Raw genomic sequence first — 26,885 nt, forward strand, 5'->3', positions numbered from 1 at the left:
GAAGCATTCCAACATTTCTCCTCTGTTTCACGGGTTCATAAGTCCAGTAAATAGCTGGAAGTAATATTTATTGTTACTGCACAACCCCAAAGCTTCACTGGGATTATTTCAAAGAAACATTTTCTTCTACAGGGTGGGTGGATCCTCAAAACTACAAGGGTGCTTGCCATGCACTTGCAGCACTCCCTTCTAAGTAACAGCCGGCAGTGATGCAAGGCTGCTTTCCCAATAACGCATATAGTGAGGTTCAGAGGGGATCATGGGTATTGTGCAGCTTGCTAAAATGCTTGCAATATATACATATGGAGAATTTAATAAGATTTTTTACTATTGTATTTTTGCCACAAGTAACTATTCCGGGGGATTTTTTTTCTCTCTCTCTTTTTTTTTTTTTTTTTTTTTTTTTTAACTTTAGTATAGAAAATACAGTATATTTTATTTTTGAACAAAAAAAAATAAAATGAGCAAGAGAGCTTTAAATTTAACACACATACACATATACCAGAGAACATTTTTTTAATGTGCTTACAGACCTGTTGATATATGCCAGCAAGGTTATCCCGCCTTGCTTTCCAGAAATGGAGCTCTGTCCAAGGTCCTGGGTTGAGACCCTTGAGAAGAGCTTGCGAAGAATCAGTTTCTAGGACATCTCGCACCTGATAGGACCATTTAATCAGCATAGATTCAAATGCATGAAGTGCCCCTCTATCAATTCCATTGTCCCTGCAAAACAATTCACATGTTATTAACCACAAACAGCCCTGTCGCACCAATGTATTCTTGAGAACCAAAATCAATCTGAAGTCTGATGGGTCTATTTACCCCCAATGCTAGGTACACAAGGTGCACCTTCCTGTTAGATCTACAGGTCACACCGATTATTTCTGACTTGTCCGATTATCCCGCAATCAATGACGGGATCGATTTTGCAGTAATGATTAGAAAATTGCTCCAGTTATCGATTTGATGGGAAATTGCATTGTATGTACCTAGCATTAGCCTACCAGCTATTTTTTCACAAAGCTACACACCAGTGTCATCTATGTTTGAATTGTGTTTTTTAAAATGTCTTGCCCAAATCTACATGTACCAAAGTCCACATTACTCAGTAAGGATGGCCATTAAGGTGCAAATACATTTGAAAAGATTGAGAATTATGCTAGTTAATATCGAGAATTACACCAAATATTATGAAGAGTGTTGTAAAATTGACTAACTAAATCTTGCTGTAAGCATTTGTTTGGTCCATCTTTAAACTGCATAGATTTGCAGTAACATTTCCATGATTCTGCATCATTTTAGTATTATTTGCATATTTCAAGTGAAGTGGAAAGTTGGCACTGAGGCAAAACTTCTTTTAAAAGGCCGTGGCAGAGGAATATTGGCAAACAAAAATGATTATAGACTTTCGCTGTACGTGGAAGTAGTTTTGTACTAAAATGCCTATACACATCTGTGGCGTACGGATGTGAAAACACAGAACACCTATAGATGTTCACAGCAGTCAAAGGGTTGAGAAGAAACACTGCTTTTAGCAATCTAAGGATATTATGAATAGAGATGGTCTAAGACAGTGGTAGACAAACTTGGCTCTCCAGCTGTTAAGAAACTACAAGTTCCACAATACATTGCACGAGCCTGACAGCCACAGTCATGAATTATAAAGGCAAATGCATTGTGGGACTTGTAGTCCCTTAACAGCTGGAGAGCCAAGTTTGCCTATCGCTGGTCTAGGTGATGTTATTAAATGGGTCAGTCAACTGCTTTCGATTGTGGTTGGCCCAATTCCAAAAATAGTATTCAAAAATTAAATTATAGCTACTAATAGATCTGCGAGCTAGTTTTATTTAACTATCTAGAATTCTCATTTAAAGTTGGAGTACTTTTGGCACTAGGGACCAGGACCCATAGCTGTCAGACTTAGCAAGAAAAATATTTTGCACATCGATGGGGGTCTTAAAGCAAACCTGAATTGTATAAACGGATGAGCTAAACAATTGTATCTCTCCTCCTACTCCTAAACATTATTTTTTTTTTATAATCCCTCATTTTTAATTTTTGTTTAAAAGCTAAAAAATTAGGTTTAATATTTTAAATGTCTCAACTAAATGATATGCTCTTTCACACAGTCGGACACGGTTTAGAGCCACAATCTATGAACTATTGACCTTATTAATTTATTCTCTGCACTCAGAAGCTGTTCACTTTCAGGAAAGAGTTGTATGGCTGTAATTAGTTATCCGTGAGGGTTACTATAGTCCAACTAGACTAGAGAGACACTAATTTCTATAGCTGAATGTTCAACCCTGCCCTGCCCCCCTTCCCCAGCAAAAAATAAATGTACACAGCCAAGCAGGAGTAGCCCTGTACATACATGTTTGTCTCATTATGGCCCATACGCAATTAACTTTTTCACCTATGTTTTCTCCTAGGTGAGATTTTCACAACTTGTAAATAAAATGCCTTTTAAACCACCAGCAAGCAAGAAAATGCTCAAAATAATTGATAATTTTTTAATCTACTTTTTCAATTGCAAAGTGCTGAAAAAATTATTTAAAATACAAGCTGAAAAATTATCTCCTAAGAGAAAACTTAAAGTTAAATTGCATATGGGCCCTTGTCTCGTGTCAGTTCAGGTACGGTACTCTATAAAGACCTCCAATAAAATGTTCATATTTCATGGTCATATTTCTGCAAAAGTAAAAAAAAAAAAAAAAAAAAGCTTTCAGCTAAAAAAATAAACAAACAAAATCCCTGATCAGTCAATGGATTCAATGGGCAGCACAATGTCTTGCCACTGCAGCTAGTTACACTTGTACCAAAGTGGGAGTTACTGGGCACTCCCATGCCAACCATACTGCAAATCGAATACAGTATACAAAGCACTGTTGTCTGTATTTTAAAGTAGAGCAATTTTGTGCACTCATTTCTTAGCTGGCTGCTGAGTGAAATCAAGCTTTTTAAAAAAAATAATATTAAATTACAAAACGACTTTTGCAGCACCCATATATATTTTTTGGTCATTTTATAATAATAGATGGATTTTCAATACATTTTCAACTGTGCATTCAGCAGCCTGCCTCAAGCCCTGGCTGACTATGCCACATTGAGAGGGACCTTATCAGCTTCTCCAGCTTTTCAGTTATTGCAAAAGCTCGTAAATCTGCCACATATGAATGTAACTTACATCTAAAGAGGAGTACAGGTTTGTTATGTGACAGTTATCAGCAATATAAAGAAACAGAAGCATTGAGGTTAGGCAGCAAACTATACAGTCTTTGTGGTCGCACCTCCAGCCTTACACACCAGAAATGCACAGAGCTGTAGAGAACAGGGCAAAGTGTCACGGTTTTCAGAACTTTAGAGAGAAATTCAGATTATTACAAAAGTCTTCATCTGGTTTTATTAAAAATTAAAATAGATTGCTAATATATGTTTATTGCATTAGTTCTTAAGCACTGTTTACACTGGTTAAGCTTTGACATTGATATTAAAGATACTCTGTAACAAAATGTTCAGCCTTATTTCTTCTATCCTATAAGTTCCTATACCTGTTCTAATGTGATCTGGCTTACTGCAGCCTTTCCTAGTTGCACAGTGGCTGTGTTATCTCGGTTATATAATCTAATCTTCATTCCTCTGTCGGCTCTGTCGGGCTCAGGCACTCAGGCTGGAATGTGCTGGTCTGCTTGTGATAGGATAGAAGCTATACTCACCCTCTCCAGATCCCCTCCAAGCTCTGTATGACTCACACACTGAGCTACTCTCAGCCTATCACATGCTGTTAGCCATGTCTTTTGTTTGTAAACACTGCCTAAAACTGGCAATTACAAGCCAGGATTGCAGCAGAGAGTGGCAGAAATAGCACAGAGGGGCTCAGGAGAACATAATGAATAGAATGGTATGCTTTTTACTGTAAGAATTTTAGAGTACAGATTCTCTTTAAGGGCCGGGTAACAGTAGTACCAGAGGGGCAGTTTATCTGTGCAATCCATACAGATACAGTAGGGTTCAACCGCACTATTCTGGTGGCCTTTGGCAGCTCAGCTGCACTTGAGAATGGACGTGTGCCTTTCAATGGAAGAACATCCGCTTTCCAAGAAAGCTGTGCAGGTTGGGTTTGCGTGGTTCATTCTACATGTTTACTGGTGTGCTGCCTTCCGCTCTGGGAAACTGTCAGTGGACCTATTTTGAACAGCCCCTATAGCTCAACTCCAGGCACAAATATGAGTACTTCTGCTCAGACACTAAGTGGCAGAGCTTGCTTTTGTTTCTGTAGAACTTCTTTGGATAGCTGATGCCAAATTAGCCGATTAGTGCTCTAAAATGTATGTGAAACCTTTTTTCTCTAAAATTAGGTCCTTATATAGCTCCAACTTTTTTTTTATCTTTTTACCTGGCCTGGTTGCCTTTGCCTAACTGAAAGAACTGTGCAGTGCCAGTGGGACTGTGTGAAGTTTTTATTAAGTACAGTAACAAGCTTATGTCAGCATGCAAATAACATAAAGCTTTCTATATCTGATAAAATAAAGACACTATGACTAGAAGGTAAATTTAACACCCCCCCCCCCCCCCCTCCCCTTGAAGCAGTGACATAAGCACAGTCTAGGTGAGTTGGAGGGAAAATGAACACTGAGCTGGGTTGGAAAAAAAAGGGATGGATGGATTACACAACTATCTCTAATAGAAATACATTTTTGTTAACTGGTCCTACATGCAGGCAATGGTGGGGTCTTCTTTGGAGGCCTAGCATAATTATTATATAGAGAGAATACACTACAGTAGTATATAGTGATAACACAGCCTCTGAATTTATGATGGGTCAGTGTCTTAGGTAACAGCTTTTACAGTACAACAATATTATCTTACTTCATTGTCCTCAGTTGGTTCAGCTCATTGTTGGTAACTTTGCTTGGTAGAGGCAAGATAGTCTTCCCTGAAAGAAGTCCTTTCACAATGAGGATCTTATTTTTGAGAGTCTCCACATGGAGCTCCATGTCTTGTGAAAGGACACTGGACACAGACTTGGATTTCTTTTGGTGAAGGCCCGGCATTAAAACCTGAAGACAAGACAAGAGTGGTACGAGTAAATTGTGCTACAGCAAAGAAGTCCAGCAAAACACAGCTTCCAGGCTTTCCATTATCCATCGAGTATTCAGTGCAGGATAATTACCGTAGTACAAATGGGAATTTATCAAAAGCAGTGAGAATATATCCTCCTGATGAAAGAACCATATTAAAGCAAACCTCAAGCAAAAATACATTCATGGGATAAATTGTATGTGTACTACAGCTAAGAAATACAACATTAGTAGCAAAGAAAAGAGTCTCATTATATTTTCCAGTACAGGAAGAGTTAAAAAAAATTAGAGTTATCTATGCAAGAGCTTCTCTGAGCTATTTGACCCACTGGGTCAAATACAGTCCTGTTTTCTGAAGCAGATTAACAGCCAAGAAACAGTAAACAACAGCTTGAGATAAGGTTCTACTGCAGGAAGAGTTCAAAGGGTCATTATTTCTGCTTTGTTTTATAGTTTATCGATGTAGTTCATATTCAGCTCAGATACTGTATGTGCATTAAAGTGTACAGACAATGGTCTCAATTCACAAAGATCATGCTGGAGATAAGGCAAGAGAAAACTTACCTCCACACATCGATTGGTATTTCCAGTGTTAATTCACTAAAGAAGCTTGCCTTATTAAAGGGATCCTTAAGCCTATGAAAAAAATAAGTTTTACTCACCTGGGGCTTCTACCAACCTCCTGCAGCTGTACCATGCCTTCGCAGTCACTCGTGGATCCTTCTGTCCCCTGACACCAGCTACTTTCGAGTGCGCCTGTGCAGGCCTAGCCACGTGTCTCCTACGTGTCCCGTTCATTTTTTTCATAGGCTTAAGTGTCTCTTTAAAGGAAAACTTAAGTCAAATAAAAAAAAATGACATTTACTCACCTGGGGCATCCCTCAGCACCCCGAAGCTGGATGGTGCCCTCGCAGCCCCGCTCCGATCGTCCTGTCCCCGCCGGCGGCTACTTCCGGTTCGGAATATATATATATATAGACGCTATAGCAGCATAGAGGGTGATAGCAGCGGCTGGGAACGCGGAAAATCAGCCGCGTTCCCAGCCTGTCGGCGGCTGTCGCCGAACCGGAAGTAGCCGCCGGCGGGGACAGGACGATCGGAGCGGGGCTGCGAGGGCACCATCCAGCTTCGGGGTGCTGAGGGATGCCCCAGGTGAGTAAATGTCATTTTTTTTATTTGACTTAAGTTTTCCTTTAAGGTGTAGAGATAAGTTTTCATAGTGAGAGAGTTATCTTATCATTTCTGTCCTTAACCACTTCACCACTGAGGGGTTTTACCCCTTGAACACCAGAGCAATTTTCACCTTTCAGCGCTCCATCCATTCATTAGTCTATAACTTTATTATTACTTATCACAATGAAATGAACTACATCTTGTTATTTTCGCCACCAATTAGGCTTTCTTTAGGTGGGACATTATGCCAAGAATTATTTTATTCTAAATGTGTTTTAATGGGAAAATAGGAAAAAATGTGGTAAAAAATTATTATTTTTCAGTTTTCAGCCATAATAGTTTTTAAATAATACATGCTAATGTAATTAAAACCAATGAAATGTATTTGCTCATTTGTCCCGGTTATAAAACCGTTTAAATCATGTCCCTATCACAATGTTTGGCGCCAATATTTTATTTGGAAATAAAGGTGCATTTTTTTCAGTTTTGCGTCCATCCCTAATTACAAGCCCATAGTTTATAAAGTAACAGTGTTATACCCTCTTGACATAAATATTTAAAAAGTTCAGACCCGAAGGTAACTATTTATGTTTTTTTTTATTGTTTTTTTTTTTTTTTTTTTTTTTGAATTACAAAAATAAAATAAAATTGGGGAGTGTTGGAGGTAATGAGTCAATTTATTGGGTAGCACAATGTATTTGTGTGTGTAAAATACTTTAGGGTGTAGTTTACTATCTGGACACAAGATGGCCACAGTGAGTCTGTTTACATGCGACCTGTAAGCGTCCGGAAGGACGCTTACAGTAAGCGGTAGGAGGCTGGGAGAATCACAATGATCGTGCTGTTTCTAATAGAAGCAGCGGATCATTGCAGGGGCTTAGATCAACGAACGGGAATGGATTTTCCCGTTCATTGATCTCCGGGCGAGCCGCGTGCACGAGCGGCAGAGCACGCACACGAGCGGCGGTAGCGCGGAAGGTACAGATTTCTCCGTCCCTGGTTTTTTAGGGGGGGGAAAAAGGGACGGAGAAATTCGTATGACTGGGGGTAAAGTGGTTAAAGGAATACGATCGATGTATGCATTTATTTTTAAATGCTGTATGTTGTAGCACACATTAGGACAAGTACTAGGAGCAATTTGATTCCTCACACAGCTGTTCCTCTCAGCTGTAAAATCCTCTGTCAGTTTTCAGTTTTGGATACAAAAGGTATCTAAATACTGAAGGCTCCCAGAGGGCTAGACCATGTCTCTGCACAGGGGAGTTGCTATCAACTCCTCAGTTTATAGTTGAATTATCACCTTGCTGAAAGAATCTTATTGATATGGTGGTAAGAGGTTAAAGATTCTAGCAATGTGTGTTTATTATCTTTGCTTCTCTTGACTGATAAAGATACTAATAATGTTAATTGTAAACAGTGGTCTGCCCCTCTCAGCAGCTTGTAAAGTGGATGCAGCCTAGAGTGAATCACCACAAGCAGGCAGCAAGGCAACCAGTCTGAGTGTAAACACAGACTAGTGTTATAGCTAGTTATATTCCAGTAATATTACAGCTCATTTAGTTACCTGTTACCACCTCAGATCAGCCTATTTCTCCTCATGTCTCCTGCATGCTGTGAGTGACACAGTGAAATCTATTTGTGAGCTGTGTGAGAAATTAATTTTTAAGCAGGGATAGAGGGAGAGAGACCTGGGTGAATAAATAAAGTGCCCCTAGCACTAGTGGTAATGTGTACACTAATATAGAGTATTAAAAAAAAAGTCTAGCTTTAAAATAATCCACGCTACCATAATTAAAACCTATGTATTTTATTTGCCCGTTTGTCTCGGTTATGACACCATTTAAATTTTGTCCCTATCACAATGTATTATGCCAATATTTTATTTGGAAATGAAGGTGCATTTTTTTCGTTTTGCGGCCATCACTATTTACAGCTTATAATTTAAAAAAATGTTCATAGTCTACCCCCTTCAAATGCATATTTAAAAAGTTCAGACCCTTAGGTAACTATTTAGGTCTTTTTTTTTAATTGTAATTTTTTTTTTCCATAAAATTTTTTCATTTGGGTAATATTTTGGTGTGGGAAAAAACAGTTAATTTTTAATGCTATTATATGTGTAAATTGTAATGTAAAAAATATGTAGATGTAGTTTTACTATTTTGAGTTTTTTTTCCCTCCTTGTGCATCTCGCTAAGCGGAAGCACAAGGGGGATGCGGAAATTTTTACGTGCAGAAAGACTGAAGCCTCTTGTAAGCGCGCTTCGGTTTTTCTGCTGGGGACACGGATCAGTGATCGGGAACCATGTTACCGTTCACTGATCCCAGGGCTACCGGGGGACACCGCCGGGCGGATCGCTCAAACTCAGTCTTATCACGCGAACGACAGTCTGTACACACGCCCGATTTGGCGTGCGGACGACTGAACGATGGGACATTCAAACGACCCATCGTTCGAAAAATCCGACGTCTGTATGGGCCTTTACTGAGCAGGGCTTAGTAAATTGAGGCATGTCTGTTCAGTAAATTACCAAACGTCTCCCTCATGCCCCCGTCTTTTGTGAATTTGGAAAAAAGTGTAAGATACCGAATGCTGTATTTTACCAACCTTTAGTGAATTGAGGCCATTGGGCCATATGCAATTACCTTTTTCTCTGAGTTTCTTCAATTCAGAATAACTTTTCAGCACTTTGTAATGAAAAAATTACCAGAATTAGGTGACAAAGTACTATCAAAAAAGTTTTTTTTTTTGCTTGCTGGTGATTTAAAGGAAACCAGAGCTGACAAAGCAAACATTTTATGCATACCTGGGGCTTCCTCTAGCCCCATGCGCACAGATCGCTCCAACATGGCCTCAGTCTTCTCCCTCTTCGATACCGCGTCCCGTCCCTTCAGCCACTCGCGGCCAGTCTGACGCAAGTGAACTGCGCTATTTACATATCTCTCCAGCAGCCGGCTGAGAGATATGTAGAGGGCACACTTCTCTTGCGCAGACTGGCCATGACTGGCTGAAGTGACGGGACACGGTACCAAAGAGGGAGAAGACTGAGGACAGCAGGGTGGGAGCGATCCGTGCGCATGGGGCTGGAGGAAGCCCCAGATATGTATAAAATGTTTACTTTATGTCAGCTCTTGTACACTGTTCTTTGCCAGGAAAGACTTTTATGGCTATAATGTGTTATCGGAAAGGGTTGTGCTAGTCTTAAGGTAATTACTGTTTGATTTCAGCATGGAATCTTTCAGGAATTGGCCTTGTGATGCCACCTTCCACCCCTGGCCGCGTCCCCCCAATGTTCTAATAACCCCCCACCAGGGGGGTGTTAGGGTTAGGCACTACAAGGGGGAGGTCTTAGGGTTAGGCATCATCAGCGGGGGTTAAGGTTAGGCACCACCAGGGAGGGTTCCGTGTGAGTAAGGAGAGGTTAAGATATAATAAAATATTGGTTAGTACTAAAGAGATTTTACTATATGAATGAAGTAGAACAATATCAGAAAATGAACCACCCTGGCGGTATGGACGAGCTGAGCTCATCCAGCAAAAACTTGCAAAAACGTTAATGACGAGCTGAGCTCATCCGGCAAAAACGTTAATGACGAGCTGAGCTCGTCCATGCCGACAGGGAGATTTCCTGTTTCTCTGCCCCACCGGCTGCATTTTTTTCTCATCATAGGGATTCCCCAGGATGGCTGGATGCCTGTCTGCACGCTGTGGGTAGCGATCTGTGCTACCCCAGCGTGCAGAACAAGCATCCAGCCACCCTAGGGAATCCCTGGGCAGCGGATTGGTGGGCAGAGAATGTGCGGGGGTTCCCCCTTGTATGCGGCGGCTGTGCGGACGGGGGGGGGGGGGATCCCCCTCTGTGCGGGCGGGGGGAACCCCCTTCTATGGCGGCTGTGTGGGTGGCCTGTCCCCCTCCTCCACCGTTGAGTAAATAGATCTACTCACCCAAGGGCTCGTTCTCTGTACAGTTACATTACGAGGCTTGGTGACATCAAGTCTCGTTATGTAACTGTACAGAGAACGAGACTTCGGAGATGGAGGAGAGTGTGCGCCACAGCCGTCGCTGGAGAAAGCCCTCGAGTGAGTAGATCTATTTACTCAATGGGCTGAGACGGGGAGGGGGGGGAATAGAGAGGAAGAGAGGGGGGGAAGGGGGATAGGCCACCCACACAGCTGCCATAGAAGCCCCCCCCCCGCACAGAGGGGGATACCCCCATCCGCACAGCCGCCGCATACAAGGGGGAACCCCCGACATTCTCTGCCCACCGATTTGCTGCACAGGGATTCCCTAGGGTGGCTGGATGCTTGTTCTGCACGCTGGGGTAGCACAGATCACTACCCACGGGGGGGTGGGGGGGATGGGAGAGGATCGGAAGGGGGGGGGGGGGCATCTGGCTACCTATAAATATGGCTAAACACCTGGCTCACTATATATCTGGCTGCACATCTGGCTACCTATTTATCTGGGTCTTCTACTCACCATTGGCATGCTGATCCCTCATCGCGTACCTCTGATAGCTTCCCCAGTGTCTTCTTCCACGTCCCTTGGCAGATTCTGCTTCTCCCTCGGCGATCATATGTCCCCCGTCGAGCGGCGTTGATGACACCAGGGTCACACAGCGTCATCAACATCTTGCAGCAAAAAATTTTTTTATTGAATTCAATACAATAACCTGTATTGAATTCAATATAAAAAAATAAAAAATGGTTGAAAATTATTGGAAAATAAATTTAAACATTTTTTTGCACGGAAATCCTGGGGAAATTGAACGCCAACATCTAGAACTCATTGCTCATTTTAGTAAACGTAAAAATAGGGGTTACAGTGGGGAAAAGTAGAATATTAGTATTATAACTGATATTTTATGGCATATCCTGGCGCGTATTTTACTTAATGAGAACTTCAATATTGTTTACATCTGGCGCCCCATTTAACCAAAACCTATTGTTATATGAACACAAGGGACAAACAAAAAAGGGACAGCTGGTGGCAATGCAGCAGACCGAAGAGAATGTCCCCTACTATTGCCACTGTTGACATGAAGCTAAGTGGTTTGTGTCTGTACAGTGAACATTCCTCAACCGTAACCCAAAACCATCATTAGCAATCATTTTGGGTCACTGCGTGTGTACACAGCTCAGCACTACAGCGTCCAGGCTTTATCTGCCCTGCACATTCCTGGAGCAGTGGAGGCTGTTGCTTGTACACGAAAGAGCTGACAATGAAACTCAGAGCAATTGTTCCGTTATCTTAAATATGTGAGCGTGTATAAAACAATCAGATGGGCAAATATTTGCTCTGTGCTCAGCATCCATTGTGAAGTTTTGAGTAATGCTTATAGGTGGATATGTTCCTGGAGAGGAAGGCATTATTCCACTACAGAGAACTGTTGCACATGCCATTCACTAGCTAGGATTGCCACACACTTGTTTATTGGGCTGTCTTAGCAACAGATAAGAGTCAGAGCTAAACTATTGCAACACCAATGGCTGCTAAGCACACCCCAGCCTGATGCACGAATACAGAGCAAGTCCACCATACGTAAAACACCTCACTGATTACATACAGCACCATCTTATGCCTGGTACACATTATGAGATTTTATTTCCTGTCCGATTTGATTTTCCGATCGATTTTCCGTTTACTTCTATGGAAAAAAATCTATTCGGAAATCAGATGAAACATATTGGAAATAATCGATCTGGAAGTAAATCTGCCCGAAAATCTGTGTGTATCAGGCATTGCTAATATCATGTTTATAGCTTAGCTGAAATGAAGACAATTATACAAGACTTAAAGCAGACCTGAACGAAGAATGTCTTCCCTGTGCTTTCAAATGTGCTTATCTGCAATCTCTGCCGTGGCAGTCAGGTGGCACAGGGTAGGAGATCAAATTACAACCAGTGAGTAGACACAAATGAAGGGAAATTATACAGGCTAAACTCTCTATATACATACAGGGTGCATTTCTGGTTTCCTTTTGTCCTGTGCAAGAGTTCAGATCCACTTTAACCCTTTGGGGACTGCCGCATGTAAATCCTATGCCGCACTTGTGGCTGCCCTAGGCTGATGCGGCGTAGGATTTATGCCGTCTGCTGTTTCCACTCCCGACGCGATCGTGCGCAACTGAGAGGGGAGATTAAGCTGTCATATGACAGCTGACATCTCCGTTCAGTGATCAGGAGCCATCACGCAAGGCTCCTGATCACGTGATCACTAGGATCGCTGGCGAATCGTAGTGATCACTGTAAGAGCTCCGGGGGTAAGGGGAAGAAGAGAATCCACTCACTTTCCTGACGTTCTCCCCTCCGCTTTGGCCGGCATCCCCGCTCACTCTGACGTAAGTGTCGGGTCCCGGCTTGATGATGTCGGCCAGATCAGAGGGGTCTACAGCTGCTTATCGCTGGAGCCTGAGAGGTGAGTAAAGGCTGCTGGCAATATGGGGGACACCTGGCCACACAGGGGACACCATATTTACCTAGCCAAACTGGGGATCCAGCTGCCTGACCCCCCCAAATGCCCCCCCCCCCCCCCCGCATGTAAAATGGCTTGGTCCATGGCAGCCAGTCCCCAAAGGGCTAAGCAAAACCAGAGAATAGGATAACAATGCAAACTGTGATATTTTTCTTGTACTTTCACATACGATTTTTGTGGCAACCTAAACATTTATTTAAAAAATTGTTCTCATCTCCTTTTCATTTCTTGCTTAGACACACTCTACATAGAAGAGAGCGTATTATACTGATTTTATGACTGGAACCGAGCCGGACCAATCCGCTTTACTATTTCGGAACAGAGGGTGGTGCTGAAAGAAAACAATGGGTGTGGGCGTCTGTCCCACTGTAATAAATGAAGGGAAAAAAATAGAAGGAGTTAAGGATCCAGATGCTTCAGTGGTCAGTATCGGACAAGGCTTAGGCCTAATTCCACACATAAATATGCACATTTCCGGTCCAGTACTGTCCTGTCAGTTTTGCATCCATTTTCTATCAGTTTTACCTGACTATACCAAAAATGTATTTTTTTTTTTTTATGTGTAAACACACCCATAGAAACACATACAAAACTGACAGGACTGGCCCGGAAATGTACAGATTTTTGTGTAAACACAGCCATAGAAACAAATGCAAAAACTGATGCCAACTGTCAAAAACTGACAGGACAGAACCTCTGCACTGAATGGATGAAGAAAACAAAAAAAGACCAAATGCTATTGAATGATGAATACCTTACCTCTTCCACAAGTGTTGATGTCTGGTGGAATGAAACACCCGATAATTCCCCAAATACAAGGTTCTCTGCATAGTTCTCTATTCCAATAGTTGTTGGCACCTTCTTCATGACGTAAATGGTTTTGCCCCTTGCATTCACACTAAGCTGCAAAAAAAATGAAAATAAGCCTACATGAAGCTGGTATGAAGGTCACTACGTATACGCATGTTCAACAGATTTAAGGTGGCCATTAACGATACTATTCTTTGGATGATCAGTCGATCAGAAATGATTACTTGGGCCCACTAACGGAAGGACAACGGATATACAATTTGATCAGGTTAATGGATTCGATCCAAAAAAGTATCGATGCGATTGAGATTACGAAATAGGAGAATTTATTGTACAAAGAATCGTATCATTAATGGCCTTACTATCTGCTTGGACTAGTGGTAAAGCGGTTTGGGAAAATGTTCCTGGTCTTTCGTTTTATCTAAAAATTGTAGAGATCATGTTTAATGCTCGGTACACACATTTCGTTTTTCCGTTCGATAGATGCGTTCAATTGATAAATTCTGTCATGTGCGACATTACTCTTGATCGTTTTACCACTCTATTTCTCATAGAAGTGAATGGAAAAAAATGATAAGAAAAACAAACAGAAGATAAGAGAATCGAACAGAGAATAGAGTGGAAAAACGATTGAGCGGGGAATCGAGCAGGAAAAAAAATGTATTGTGTGTATCCAGCAAAACACTAGATAGAGAATTGTGACTAGTCAGTTGTCTATAAACCCCATAGTGGTGTAGCTAGCAAACATTGCTATCAGGCCAGATATTTGTAAAGGACAATGTAGTTGAGTTAAAAAAAAAAAAAACAACAAACAAAAAAAAATATTTTTGTAAATTAATTCTTTTAAGCTATTTTAATTTCGCCTATAAAAGGAGAGATAATTCATGACATAAAACAGATAAGAGGCCTAATTCACATAACATTTGCATAGCGCTGATAGTGCATGTAAAATGTTAGCGTAAGCAATGCACAATACGCAAATAAGTGTATAATGTAGGCAATGTATGTGTTTTCCATATTGCGTACGTTATTGGATGGCTCAACACATACAATAAGGGTAACGTATAGAGTGGGGTGCGAAAGTTTGGGCAATCTTCTTAATCTTCATGATTTTCCTGTATAAATCGGTGGTGGTTACAATAAACATTGTCAGTTAAATATATCATATAGGAGACACACCCAGTGGATATTTGAGAAGTAAAATGAAGTTTATTGGATTTACAGAAAGTGTACAATAATTGTTTAAATAAAATTAGGCAGGTGCATAAATTTGGGCACGGTTGTCATTTTATTGATTCCAAAACCTTTAGAACTAATTATTGGAATTCAAATTGGCTTGGTGGGCTCAGTGACCCCTGACCTACATACACAGGTGAATCCAATTATGACAAAGAGTATTTAAGGGCTCGTTTCCACTAGTGCGGTGCGGAATCGCCTGCATTCCACCGTGGACGAAATCGCATGCGGGTGCGATTCCGCATGCGCTTTTGCCGCGATTTCGCATGCGATTCCGCGTAGGTAAGGTATATGCGAATTTAACCATGTCACTGCTGGTGTAAATTAACATTATTACCTATGCGAAATCGCATGCGATTTCGCGTCAAAAAACGCATGGTCACCCCGCATGCGATTTCCCTATTAAGATACATTAGCGGCGATTCGTGCACATTCCTTCTGCACGCAAAATCTGACGGCTCTGCCGTGCAGATTTCTGCCGCTTCAAAAAACGCTGCCGCACCCGCAGAAGTGGAAACAGCCCCATCCACTGACATTGCCTATGCGAATCCGCGTGCAGTGCCCGCATGCGGATTCGCACTAGTGGAAACGAGCCCTAAGGGGTCAATTGTAAATTTCCCTCCTCACTGAATTTTCTCTGAAGAGTAGCAACATGTGGGTCTCAAAATAACTCTCAAATGACTTGAAGACAAAGATTGTTCACCATCATGGTTTAGGCAAAGGATACAGAAAGCGGTTTCAGAGATTTCAGCTGTCTGTTTCCACAGTTAGGGTCATATTGAGGAAATGGAAGACCACATGCTTAGTTCAAGTTAAGGCTAAAAGTGTCAGACCAAGAAAAAATTTGGATAGACAGAAGCGACGAATGGTGAGAACAGTCAGAGTCAACCCACAGACCAGCACCAAAGAACTATAACATCATCTTGCTGCAGATGGAGTCCCTGTGCATCGTTCAACCATTCGGCGAACTTTACACAAAGAGATGCTATATGTAAGAGTGATGTGGAGGAAGCCTTTTATCCGCCCACAGCACAGAGCCACTTGAGGTATACTAAAGCACATTTGGACAAGCCAGCTTCATTTGAGAAGAAGATGCTGAGTTATTTGGTTATAACAAGGGGCGTTATGCATGGAGAAAAAAAGAACAAAGCATTGCAAGAAAAACACCCGCTACCTACAGTAAAATATGGTGGTGGTTCCATCATGCTGTGGGGCTGTGTGGCCAGTGCAGGGACTGGGAATCTTGTCAAAGTTGAGGGATGCATGAATTCCACTCAGTATCAGCCGATTCTGAAGACCAATGTCCAGAAATCAGTGACAAAGCTGAAGGTACATTGGGGCTGGATCTTTCAACAAGACAACGACCCTAAACACTGCTCAAAATTGTGATGATTTGCTCAGCTGCCTGTGCAGGCAGGCAGCCCTTTGACCATTGTGTAGGTTTGCATGCTGCAGGACTCTGGAAAGAAGAGCTTCTGTCAGTTTTGCAGCTTGTGCTTGCAGAGGAATTTGCATACGTTGTCATGCAAATTGCCTGGCCACATTCATTGGAGGCGTGTACTATAAGTACTATGTCTTTCCCACAATGCTTCGCTGGTCATAAGGATTTCGTCCTATGTAACACTCCTGGTGGGGTGTCAGCCTTGCTCTCTGTTTGAACATCAGCTTAGAGTAATTCCTGAATCTGCGCTAGGCAGATTTCCCTTGTGCAGTTAGGATTGTATTATCTGTATTGCCTGTTCTGTCTTGTCTTGCCTGTTGCCATTGTCCTGTCCCTACGGTGGTTGACAGGAAATGGTTCTGATCTCTGTTCTTGGAGTATAGCTGGTGCAGCGGTTGCTACCAGCTATCTCTTCTGTTCTGTCTCCTGGGATCGCGCTAGCTACTTTTCGCTAGCGCTGGGGATCCTTCTGTTCTGTCTTTTGGGATCGCGCTAGCCACTTTTCGCTAGCGCTGGGGATCCTTCTGTTCTGCTACTCTGTACCTGGATCGTGCTAGCCACTTTTCGCTAATGCTGTGGATCCTATCTCTAGCTTGTCCCTGTTTTCGTGTGTCTGTCTTGTCTGCTACGCTTGCTGGAGGCTCGGTGAGGTAACCGTTAAGCAAGCGCTCGCGTCCTCTGTTTCATGTTTGTCTGTTAATGGTTAGTTAGGCGTGCTTGTCTCTATTGTGCTTATCACGTGGAGACCGCGCATAACCGCGTGCACTGTTGCGAATGAGTGCGGTGTTCGCGGTTAGCTAGCGTTTGTTATTTTCCGTATCTCCTCATTGTTTTATTTGCTGTGCCTTTGCTACCCTCGTATTCTATTCTGATCTGCCTTGTGTCACGTCTGGCGATCGCACCTCTCGCGATCGCGTTCCTATTTCATATCTGCTGTTGTGTGTGCGCGGTCGCGGGGTGGCGACTGGATTGGCGCACACACATACAACCTGTCCCTTTGCTCGTTCTCATTCGCAATCGCCTCTCTTGCGATTGCGTTCTGCGCTTCGTACAATTCCTGTCTGGCATTTGTGGAGGTACAGAGGATTGGTTCCTCTGCACTCCCCAGCGCCATCTGCCGACGGGAATTTTCCCTCTACGGGTGCGTAGCACCTTTTGCTGGGTGCCTGCAAATGTATACGCTTGTGGAGGAAATCTGCCGTGTCAGCGCACGTCTGGTGCGCTGACCACGGAGACGATTCCACAATCGTTACAAAAATCCACAAAGGCATTCATGCAGAGGAACAAGTACAACGTTCTGGAATGGCCATCTCAGTCCCCAGACCTGAATATAATTGAAAATCTGTGGTGTGAGATAAAGAGAGCTGTCTATGCTGAGAAACCATCAAACCTGAAGGAACTAGAGATGTTTTGTAAAGAGGAATGGTCCAAAATACCTTCAACCACAATCCAGACCCTTGTTGGAACATACAGGAAGTGTTTAGAGGCTGTAATTTCTGCAAAAGGAGGATCTACTAAATATTGATTTCATTTTTTTTTTTTATGCCCCTGCCTAATTTTGTTTAACCACTTCAGCCTTCAGTCGTTTTCACTTTATGCATCCGAGCAATTTTCACCTCCCATTTATTAGCCTATAACTTTATCACTACTTATCACAATGAACTGATCTATATCTTGTTTTTTCCGCCACCAATTAGGCTTTCTTTGGGGGGTACATTTTGCTAAGAGCCACTTTACTGTAAATGCATTTTAACAGGAAGAATAAGGAAAAAAACGGAAAAAATTCATTATTTCTCAGTTTTCAGCCATTATAGTTTTAAAATAATACATGCCTCCATAATTAAAACTCACGTATTGTATTTGCCCATATGTCCCGGTTATTATACCGTTAAAATTATTTATCTATCACAATGTATGGCGACAATATTTTATTTGGAAATAAAAGGTGCATTTTTTCCGTTTTGCATCTATCACTGTTTACAAGTTTAAAATAAAAAAAAATAGAAATATTTCATCTTCACATTGATATTTAAAAAGTTTAGACCCTTAGGTAAATATTTACATGTTTTTTTTTATTGTAATTTTTTTTTTAATTATTTATATTAAACATTTTATTTGGGTAGTTTTGGGAGGGTGGGATGTAAACAATAGGTTTATAATGTAAATGTGTGTTGATTTTTATTTTTTTTTAGTTTTAGTTGTAGTATTACTTTTTGGCCACAAGATGGCGGCCATGAGTTTGTTTACATGACGCCACTCTAAGCGTAACATACGCTTAGAGAGACGCATGGGGGACGCTACAGCCAGAAAAAGTGCAGCTTCCGAGAGAAGCTGTCGCTTTTTCAGCGGGGGAGAGGAATCAGTGATCGGGCACCATAGCCCGATTAACTGATTGCCAGGCTAACGAACCGCGGCCGGGAGCGCGCGGACGCGCACATGGCCTCCTGGGCGTAGCTAGTACGTTCAGGAGGCCAAAGTAGTTAAACAATTATTGCACACTTTCTATAAATCCAATAAACTTCATTTCACTTCTTAAATATATCACTGTATGGGTCTCCTATATGATATATGTAACTGACATTTTTTATCATAACAACCAACAATTTATACAGGAAAATCATGATGATTAACAAGGTTGCCCAAACTTTCGCACCCCACTGTACCTTGTTAACATAAAACGCTTACACTATTGCCTAACTCACGCTAACATTTACGTGTACTATTAGCACATTAGATTGTAAGCTCCTCTGAGGGACAGTTACTATACACACCATGTAAATACACCGCCAAAGATGTTAGCACTATATAATATCACAATATCATAATAATAACAACAAGTCCGACGTGTGTACACACCTTAAAGATCAGAGATTCTGGAAAGGCAGAAAATGATCAACAGTGTTGAAACCCCCCTCCCCCCCAAAAAAGAAATCCAGAATTATATATTTATATAGAACAGCATTTGGGGGTTGCAGTCAAGAGATGGTGGCTTTGGTCTGTGGATTGGTGGGAAATTATGGTTTTATTGCTTCCCATAAAGGAGCGTACACACGCTCAACAAAATTGCCCGATTGTCGTCCTACTTTAGTCCTGTTGGAAGGCAATCAGGCATGTGTACACGTGTAAACAACTTGACGAGTGACTGATAACAGGTGTTTCGCCCGATTCAACTGTCTAATCTATGTTGGCTTACGGTCGTCTGATATTGTGCAGATGGTCAGTGTGTACAAGTCGTTTGAACGACTGTTAAACGACTTGTACTTATTTTCAATGTGTAGTCCGTCGTTCTGCTATTGTGTGCAGTATGTACAGGAGTTGGTCATTTATCCGTCCTGACGTGTGGACATACAGGTCGTGCGGTACGTCAGATCGCTTGGTTCGTTGTGTCGTGCGAGTTGTCGTTTGCATGTCGTGTGCTTGTTGAGCGTGTGTATGTGGCTTAACACTCAGGTTAGGTGTGGTGTGTTTTAGGTTATCGACAGTATGCAGATTAATTGTCATAACTTTTTTTTTCAATCTTTTGGATGCAAGACTGTTACCATCCCCAACTAGTAACCCAGTAAGCTCAAAACATCAGCATGGCAGAGAGGCATCTGGCATTTTGTCTCCTTTCAAAATGCTACTTAACGCGGTATAAAACCCTGACATAATATTCAATAAAAATATGTTTCCAAAAGTACAGTTTTTTGCTTTGAGAACTGACTTTGCATTTTATTCATAATGCTTTGAGTGTCTGTCTGTCCAGGAACTTCTGCACAGTCAGAGAATGTGTCACATTCCTCACTTGATACAATTAAGTTAACACAAGATAACATTATCTCCACTTCGGATGTATCCAGCTTTCTCTGCACTGAACTTTCAAGAAAGAACTATTCATGCCAGACAAAGCCGGTTTCATCAGGAGAAATCTGAGTATAAATTGTTCGGAGCAGGCCTCATGTCTTTAACCAATTCACATCCAGACCTTGTTTGTCCCTTTTGGACCAGAGCAATTTTTACATTTTAGCTATGTCCCTATTTAATCAGCAATAACTTTATCCCTACTTATAACACCTAAATGAGATATATATATTTTTTTGCAAAGACCAGCTAGGCTTTCATCAATGGCATATTTCCCTCACAAATTTTTTTTCTATGCATTTTAATGGGAAAAAGAGGGGAAAAAAAATAGAAAAAAAAACATTTCTCAGTTTTACCAATCCCAGTTAAAAATAAAAGTGCTACTGTAGATAAATGGTAAAAATAGCCAAACAAAATTTTGTTTTTTTTTATCACAAAACATAAGATTATGTTCCTGTCCCAATTTTTGGTAAAGATATTTAATTCCTAAATAAGGCTACAGCGTGTATTTTTCCATATGAACTGAGAAAAATAAAAGTATTTTTAATGGTAAAAATCAGTCTTATTGGCTCAGGGAACATATATGCTCTTTCACCAGTGTTGCAGCAGATAGTGCTGGAGGTGTGCACGGGAGCAAGCCCAATCATGCACAGCTGTGCTTCAGCTACAAGACGTATATCTACGTCCTTGTGGCTTAGATGAAGTGACAGAGGACTTAGATATCCTGTAGTTGTGCAGAAAGTGGTTAAGACCGTTACCCAAGGGTGTTTCTCTCAACTAGTAGTGTGTCTATTGCAACTCCACCCAGGAGGCGGTAGGAAGTCTTTCCGTCTACTTCCACATCTAAGTGAAGAGTGTAGAAGAAGACAGAAACAGATGGCGGTTTCGCGTCTAACAGTCTCTGGGAGAGTGAAGGTGGAGTGGAGCCTTCCAAGCGGAGATGTGCGCGCTTTCCTGCTAGCCCCATAGAAGGCCGTTCACGGCAATCGGCGTGGAGCGGTCCTGGGGCCACCGCCGCGTTTGTGCCAATTGGCGTGAAGCGGTCGGCAAGAAGTTAAAGAGACTCTGTAACAAAATCTTAAGCCGTCTTTCTCCTATCCTACAAGTTCCTATACCCGTTTTAATTCTGGCTTACTGCAGCCTTTTCTAGTTGCACTGTCACTATAATACATATTATCTTTTCTTTTCAAGCTTTGTCGACCCAGAGAGGAAGGAGCTTCCTCTGCTGTGATAGGGACAAATTATGCACACCCCCTGCATGCCCCCTCCAGGCTCACTCCTGTGTACTTTGTTTTTATTTCTCACTCACAGACAGGTCCCTCCTCTCAGTCTCAGCTGTGTTTGTGAGGCTGTGGGAGGAGGGAGCTGCTTGTCACATGCTGACAATTTGTTACTCAGACACAAGTGCAGAGCCTAGACTCCTAGCTCCGAAGAAACAACTGTGTTTATAATGGAGTCTGAGGATTCTTGTCACGCTTCAGTGGCACAGAGCCGCAGAGGCAGAAGGTAAAACTTTTTCTAAACTTGCAAACAACATCTGAAGGCTGCATTCACTATGTAATAATAACTCGTCATTCAAACATAAGGCAGTATACATCATGTTCCTTTTCAGTATACTTCCTGTTTTGGCGGCCATCTTTACTGTTTACTAAACAGTTTATAAAATGAATTTTATTGTCAATATTGCGGCGGCTCCAATTGTGTGTTTGGTAAGTTTTAGAGCAGTAGGAGACAGGCCTTGGATGTGGCAGCTCCAAGGTCTTGGCTGCGCTCACATATGGTGTCAGATGCTGGTTCTGGGGCCCCGGGCAGTGAGAGTTCCCGGGGCCCCAGGCTGGCTCATGCACCATTGTTTTTAATTATTGTAGTATCCCATGCAGTTTAGTTAGGAGGGGGGCAGATGAGAGGGAATATCCTGCACGCTGGTGCCCCCTGCTGGTCATATAGCCATTGTCTATATGCAACTGAAGCCCTCTCCTACTAATTGGCTGACTTGCTCAGCTTTTGCTTGATTATCACTGCAGGCTAGGTGTATTATGTGTGCACTTCTCATTGGCTTATAAGCAGCCTGCAGGCTTTATAAAGCAGCAGAGAACTGTTTGGGAGTGAGGTTCTCCAATTGTGTGTTTGGTAAGTTTTAGAGCAGTAGGAGACAGGCCTTGGATGTGGCAGCTCCAAGGTCTTGGCTGCGCTCACATATGGTGTCAGATGCTGGTTCTGGGGCCCCGGGCAGTGAGAGTTCCCGGGGCCCCAGGCTGGCTCATGCACCATTGTTTTTAATTAATATTGCGGCGGAGAGCGGCAAAAATGTCATAGATGGGACTAGATGTCCCTGAACAGGCTGATATGTTTATTTATATAACATTTATTCAATACAGATTCTCTAAGTTTAGCACATGCATTTTGGCAAAATACATGTGCTAAAAATGTCCTATATGCACTAATAAGGCAAAATGGACGTTTATAAATGTCCTATTTGTGTACTAACGGTTAACCACTTATGGTTTTTGGATGCGAGTCTCACAACCAATTTAGAGCTCCTGTAGGTTCCCGGATGCTAGGCTCACATCCTGCACTAATTGCTGCCTCCGTGCGCTGGTACACTCCAACGCCCCCCCCCCCCCCCCCTCAGATGTGCTTGTGCTCACCCATGCATGCTCGTGCACACATTCACTTAAGTCGAGGGGGGGAATTTTTTTGGTTTAAGTTTATTAAAGTGACAGTGTCGCATTAAAAAAAAAATGTCTATTGTGTATTGCAGTTTTAACCCCTACCAAGCCAATTCACCCCTTGAATCCCCTATACTTGGCCTTAAAATCTGTGACACCTGAAATGACGGCCACCCATAGCGATCGGATGTGATCACTAGACCAACAGTTCGGGGAACGAACGCTTTATAGATGCATCACTGTTGCCTAGTAATGCACCTGTACAGCACTGGGGACCCCAAATGGTGCGCACTAGCGATTGCATCCATTTGCTACAGACTGGAGAGAATGGTCCACTACATGCACAGCTAGTATCGAAATATGGCATGCTTGGTATTTTAATCGGGACAAGCCAAAGAATAAATCTTGAGGTGTTTTATAACTGTGGCACTTATGAGAAAAAATAGTAAGGGTGATTAAAAAAAAGTGTATTTTCTGCATGTACGCTTATTTTTTCCGTGTAGAATGACTACAAAATTAAACAACTCTTGGAAAAAATATTACCCAAAGAAAGCCTATGTTATCCCGAAAAACAAAACAAAAGCAAAAACAATATATTTATCACTTCAACAGCATAAGCATTATAATAGTATCAATAGCGACACAGCTATAATGCCACAATTGTTGTCAGGAACCTTAAAAGGAGAACTGTAGAGAGAGGTGTATGGAGGCTGCCATATTTGTTTCCAACGCATGCGGATTCGCACATGTAATGCAAGTAGATGGGCCTATTTCCACTGTAGAGTTTTCAAGGTGCGTTTTTTTCAGCGGTGAAAAAACGCACAAAAGAGCCGCAGAATTCGCCTGCGAGTGGAATGCATGTGAATCGCATGCAATGTATTTAATAGGGAAATCGCATGCGGTTTCCCCATGCGTTTTTTGCCGCGAATTCGCATAGGTACCAATGTAAATTCACACAGGCAGTGACATGGTTAAAATCGCATATACCCTCACCTATGCGAATTCGCATGCGAATTTGCGGCAAAAAACGCATGGGGAATCGCATCCGCATGCGATTTCATCAGCGGTGGAATCCAGGCGATTCTGCACCGCAATAGTGGAAACGAGCCCTTAAGCAATACCAGTTACCTGGCTATCCTGCTGAAGTTCTGCCTCTAAAGCCTTGTACACACTATCAATTATAATTGGCCAATGATTTGCCAATTTTACCACCTCCATGTAGTATGGGAGCTTACCTGCACAGTCTGCTTATAGTATTCAAAATATTTTGGCCCTCATACTACATGGAAGGTGGTAAAATTGGCCAATCATAATTGATAGTGTGTACAAGGCTTAATACTTTCAGCCATAGACCCTGAACAAGCATGCAGCAGATCAGGTGTTTCTGACAATTTTGACAGATATGACAATATTAGCTGCATGCTTGTTTCTTGTGTGATTCAACCAGTACTTCAGCCAAATAGATCAGCAGGGCTGCCAGGCAACTGGTATTGCGTAAAAGGAAATAAATATGTCAGCCTCCATATACCTCTCACTACAGTTCTCCTTTAAGGGGTAACTGTGCAGCATTAAAGGGGAACTGAAGAGAGAGGTATATGGAGGCTGCCATGTTTATTTCCTTTTAAGCAATACCAGTTGCCTGGCAGCCCTGCTGATCCTCTGCCTCTAATACTATTAGCCATAGCCCCTGAACAAGCATGCAGCAGATCAGGTGTTTAGACTTTAAAGTCAGATCTGACAAGACTAGCTACATGCTAGTTTCTGATGTTATTCAGATACTACTGCAGAGAAATAGACCAGCAGGGCTGCCAGGCAACTGGTATTGATTAAAAGGAAATAAATATGGCAGCCTCCGTATACGTCTTACTTCAGTTCCCCTTTAAATTTTAAATGTATACATACAAAATTTCAATCTCTCCCGTAGTAAAATACACTATAAATTTATATTTTCCTTTGTCACTGTCACTTACAATAGGCAGTAAAAACCAAACAGATCTGACAGATTCTGGACTAGTCCATCTCCTCATGGGGCTTCTCAGGTACTTCTTTATATACCAAATGGCAGTTGCTCAGTCCAAATACCAAAACAGTGTGCAAATGAGTAAGGAGGCTGAATGACATATTTGTACAGGATCTAGTCCATTAAGGGCTGTTGTAAAGAATAAAGAAAATATTGAGAATCGCCCATGAAGAGATGTAGGGTATTGTACCGTGTTAGCCATCAGTAAAAGCAAAAAGTTTTAAATCAGGATGATACCATTTATTGGCTAACTAAAAATGAATAAGAATAAGCAAGCTTTCCGCCTTGCAGCCTTCGTCTGGCTTACATCCTGTTATGGCCCATACTCACGGGCTACAAATGTCGCCGCAACACGCGGCGTGCGCGTGTTGCAGCGACAGGTCGCCCGTGAGTATGCGGCGTTGCCCGGGCGCGCACCCCGAACTGTCGCTCGTCGCTGATGTCGCCGGGCGATTGAACCGCTCAATCGCCTGGCGACAGTCGCCGCCGCAACTCTGCCGCAACTGTCGCTAGTCCGCGTGAGTACGCGGACTAGCGACAGCAACAAGACAAGAATCCATTGGGCTTCCGGCGGGGGGAGGCGCAACAGCGACAGCTTCCGCCGCATCAGTTGCCAGGTCCCTCCGCCGTGTGTATGCGGAGGGACCTGGCGACGAGCTGTCGCCGGCCTGTCGCGCACACGCTCACGCGTGCTGGCGACAGGCCAAAAAGTTGCCCGTGAGTATGGGCCATTAGTTTGCAGGCTGGTGGTACAGACAGCTATATACATGCAACATCAAAAGGGAAAACAGATTTTTTTCAAGCATAAATACATGTCATTAAAATGCCTTAATTGATACAGAACATCTAAATGGGGTTAGGAGGTTGTTAGCTAAGATAAGGATCCTTGTTTACTCCATGCTCACAGACCTGGGAGTTGGACTGGCACAGAGGTATCGTAAATTCTGAGTTCTGAACTCAGAATTTACGATACTTCTGTGCCAGTCAGAATTTACGATACCTCTGTGCCAGTCCAACTCCCAGGTCTGTGAGCACGGAGTAAACAAGGATCCTTATCTTAGCTAACAACCTCTAACCCCATTTAGATGTTCTGTTTCAATTAAGGCATTTTAATGACATGTATTTATGCTTGAAAAAAATCTGTTTTCCCTTTTGATGTTGAATGTATATAGCTGTCTGTACCACCAGCCTGCAAACTAACAGGATGTAAGCCCGACGAAGGCTGCAAGGCCGAAAGCTTGCTTATTCTTATTCATTTGCAGGGCTGGTGCACACCGAGCGGCTTTTTGGGCGTTTTCAGATCCGCTTGGGGCTGCGGATCTGCTTGGTCAATGTATCTCAATGGGGTGGTGCACACCAGAGCGGCAGGCGTTTTGCAGAAACGAAAAATGCCTGGGTGAGGCATTTTTTGGATTTCGGATGCGTTTCTGCCTCAATGTTAAGTATAGGAAAAACGCAAACCGCTCTGAAAAACGGCACTTCAGAGCGGTTTTGCAGGCGTTTTTGTTACAGAAGCTGTTCAGTAACAGCTTTACTGTAACAATATATGAAATCTACTATACTGAAAACCGCAGCAGCAATCCGCAAAACGCTAGCAAAACGCCTTATAAAAATAAAAAAAAGCGTTTAAAAATCTGCTAGCATTTTGCGGATCTGCTAGCGGGTTTTGGTGTGCACCAGCCCTTAGTTAGCCAATAAATGGTATCATCCGGATTTAAAAAACTTCTTGCCATGAAGAGATGGGTTAGTACAAAACCAGAGTCCAATCTCTCAGCTCTTTGCAGCCTACTGTGACAGCAACATCAGAGAAAATTTATAGTGCATTTTACTCTGGAAGAAATGTACATTTTGTATGTCTTAAATTTTGCAATTTTCCGTGATAGTGGTCCTGTAAGTGTATAAAATCAGCAAGCTCCTTTTACATGAACAAATGTGATAAAGGGGAGACTTTTACGCCAGCCAACATACATGAAAAATCTTGAATACACAGATGCCGTTGAAAAGATTGTTGGAGGTTTCTTTTCCCAGAAACAACAGAGAAGACACTGTCCTGCTAAGGCCACTCTTAGACAACAACAGTAAAGGAAAGCAAAATTAGAAATCACAGTGGCAGGCTCCAATGTCACGGGCAGGTGCAGCAAC

The 26,885-nt window shown here is 42.3% G+C and overlaps 1 protein-coding gene across 1 annotated transcript in view; it reads right to left on the reverse strand.

Annotated features, from left to right (window-relative positions):
* DNAH11 (dynein axonemal heavy chain 11) overlaps positions 1 to 26,885 on the reverse strand; it is a 383,233-nt gene that overhangs the window by 337,187 nt on the left and 19,161 nt on the right. Inside the window, exons 3-5 of the mRNA XM_068235964.1 lie at positions 13,487 to 13,630; positions 4,870 to 5,060; positions 534 to 723 (exon numbers count right to left, since the gene is read on the reverse strand). Coding sequence (XP_068092065.1) covers positions 534 to 723; positions 4,870 to 5,060; positions 13,487 to 13,630 — 525 coding nt within the window. The remainder of the gene's footprint in view (positions 1 to 533; positions 724 to 4,869; positions 5,061 to 13,486; positions 13,631 to 26,885) is intronic.

The sequence above is a fragment of the Hyperolius riggenbachi genome, chromosome 5 (genome assembly GCF_040937935.1).
Source record: "Hyperolius riggenbachi isolate aHypRig1 chromosome 5, aHypRig1.pri, whole genome shotgun sequence".
Classification (NCBI taxonomy): domain Eukaryota; kingdom Metazoa; phylum Chordata; class Amphibia; order Anura; family Hyperoliidae; genus Hyperolius; species Hyperolius riggenbachi.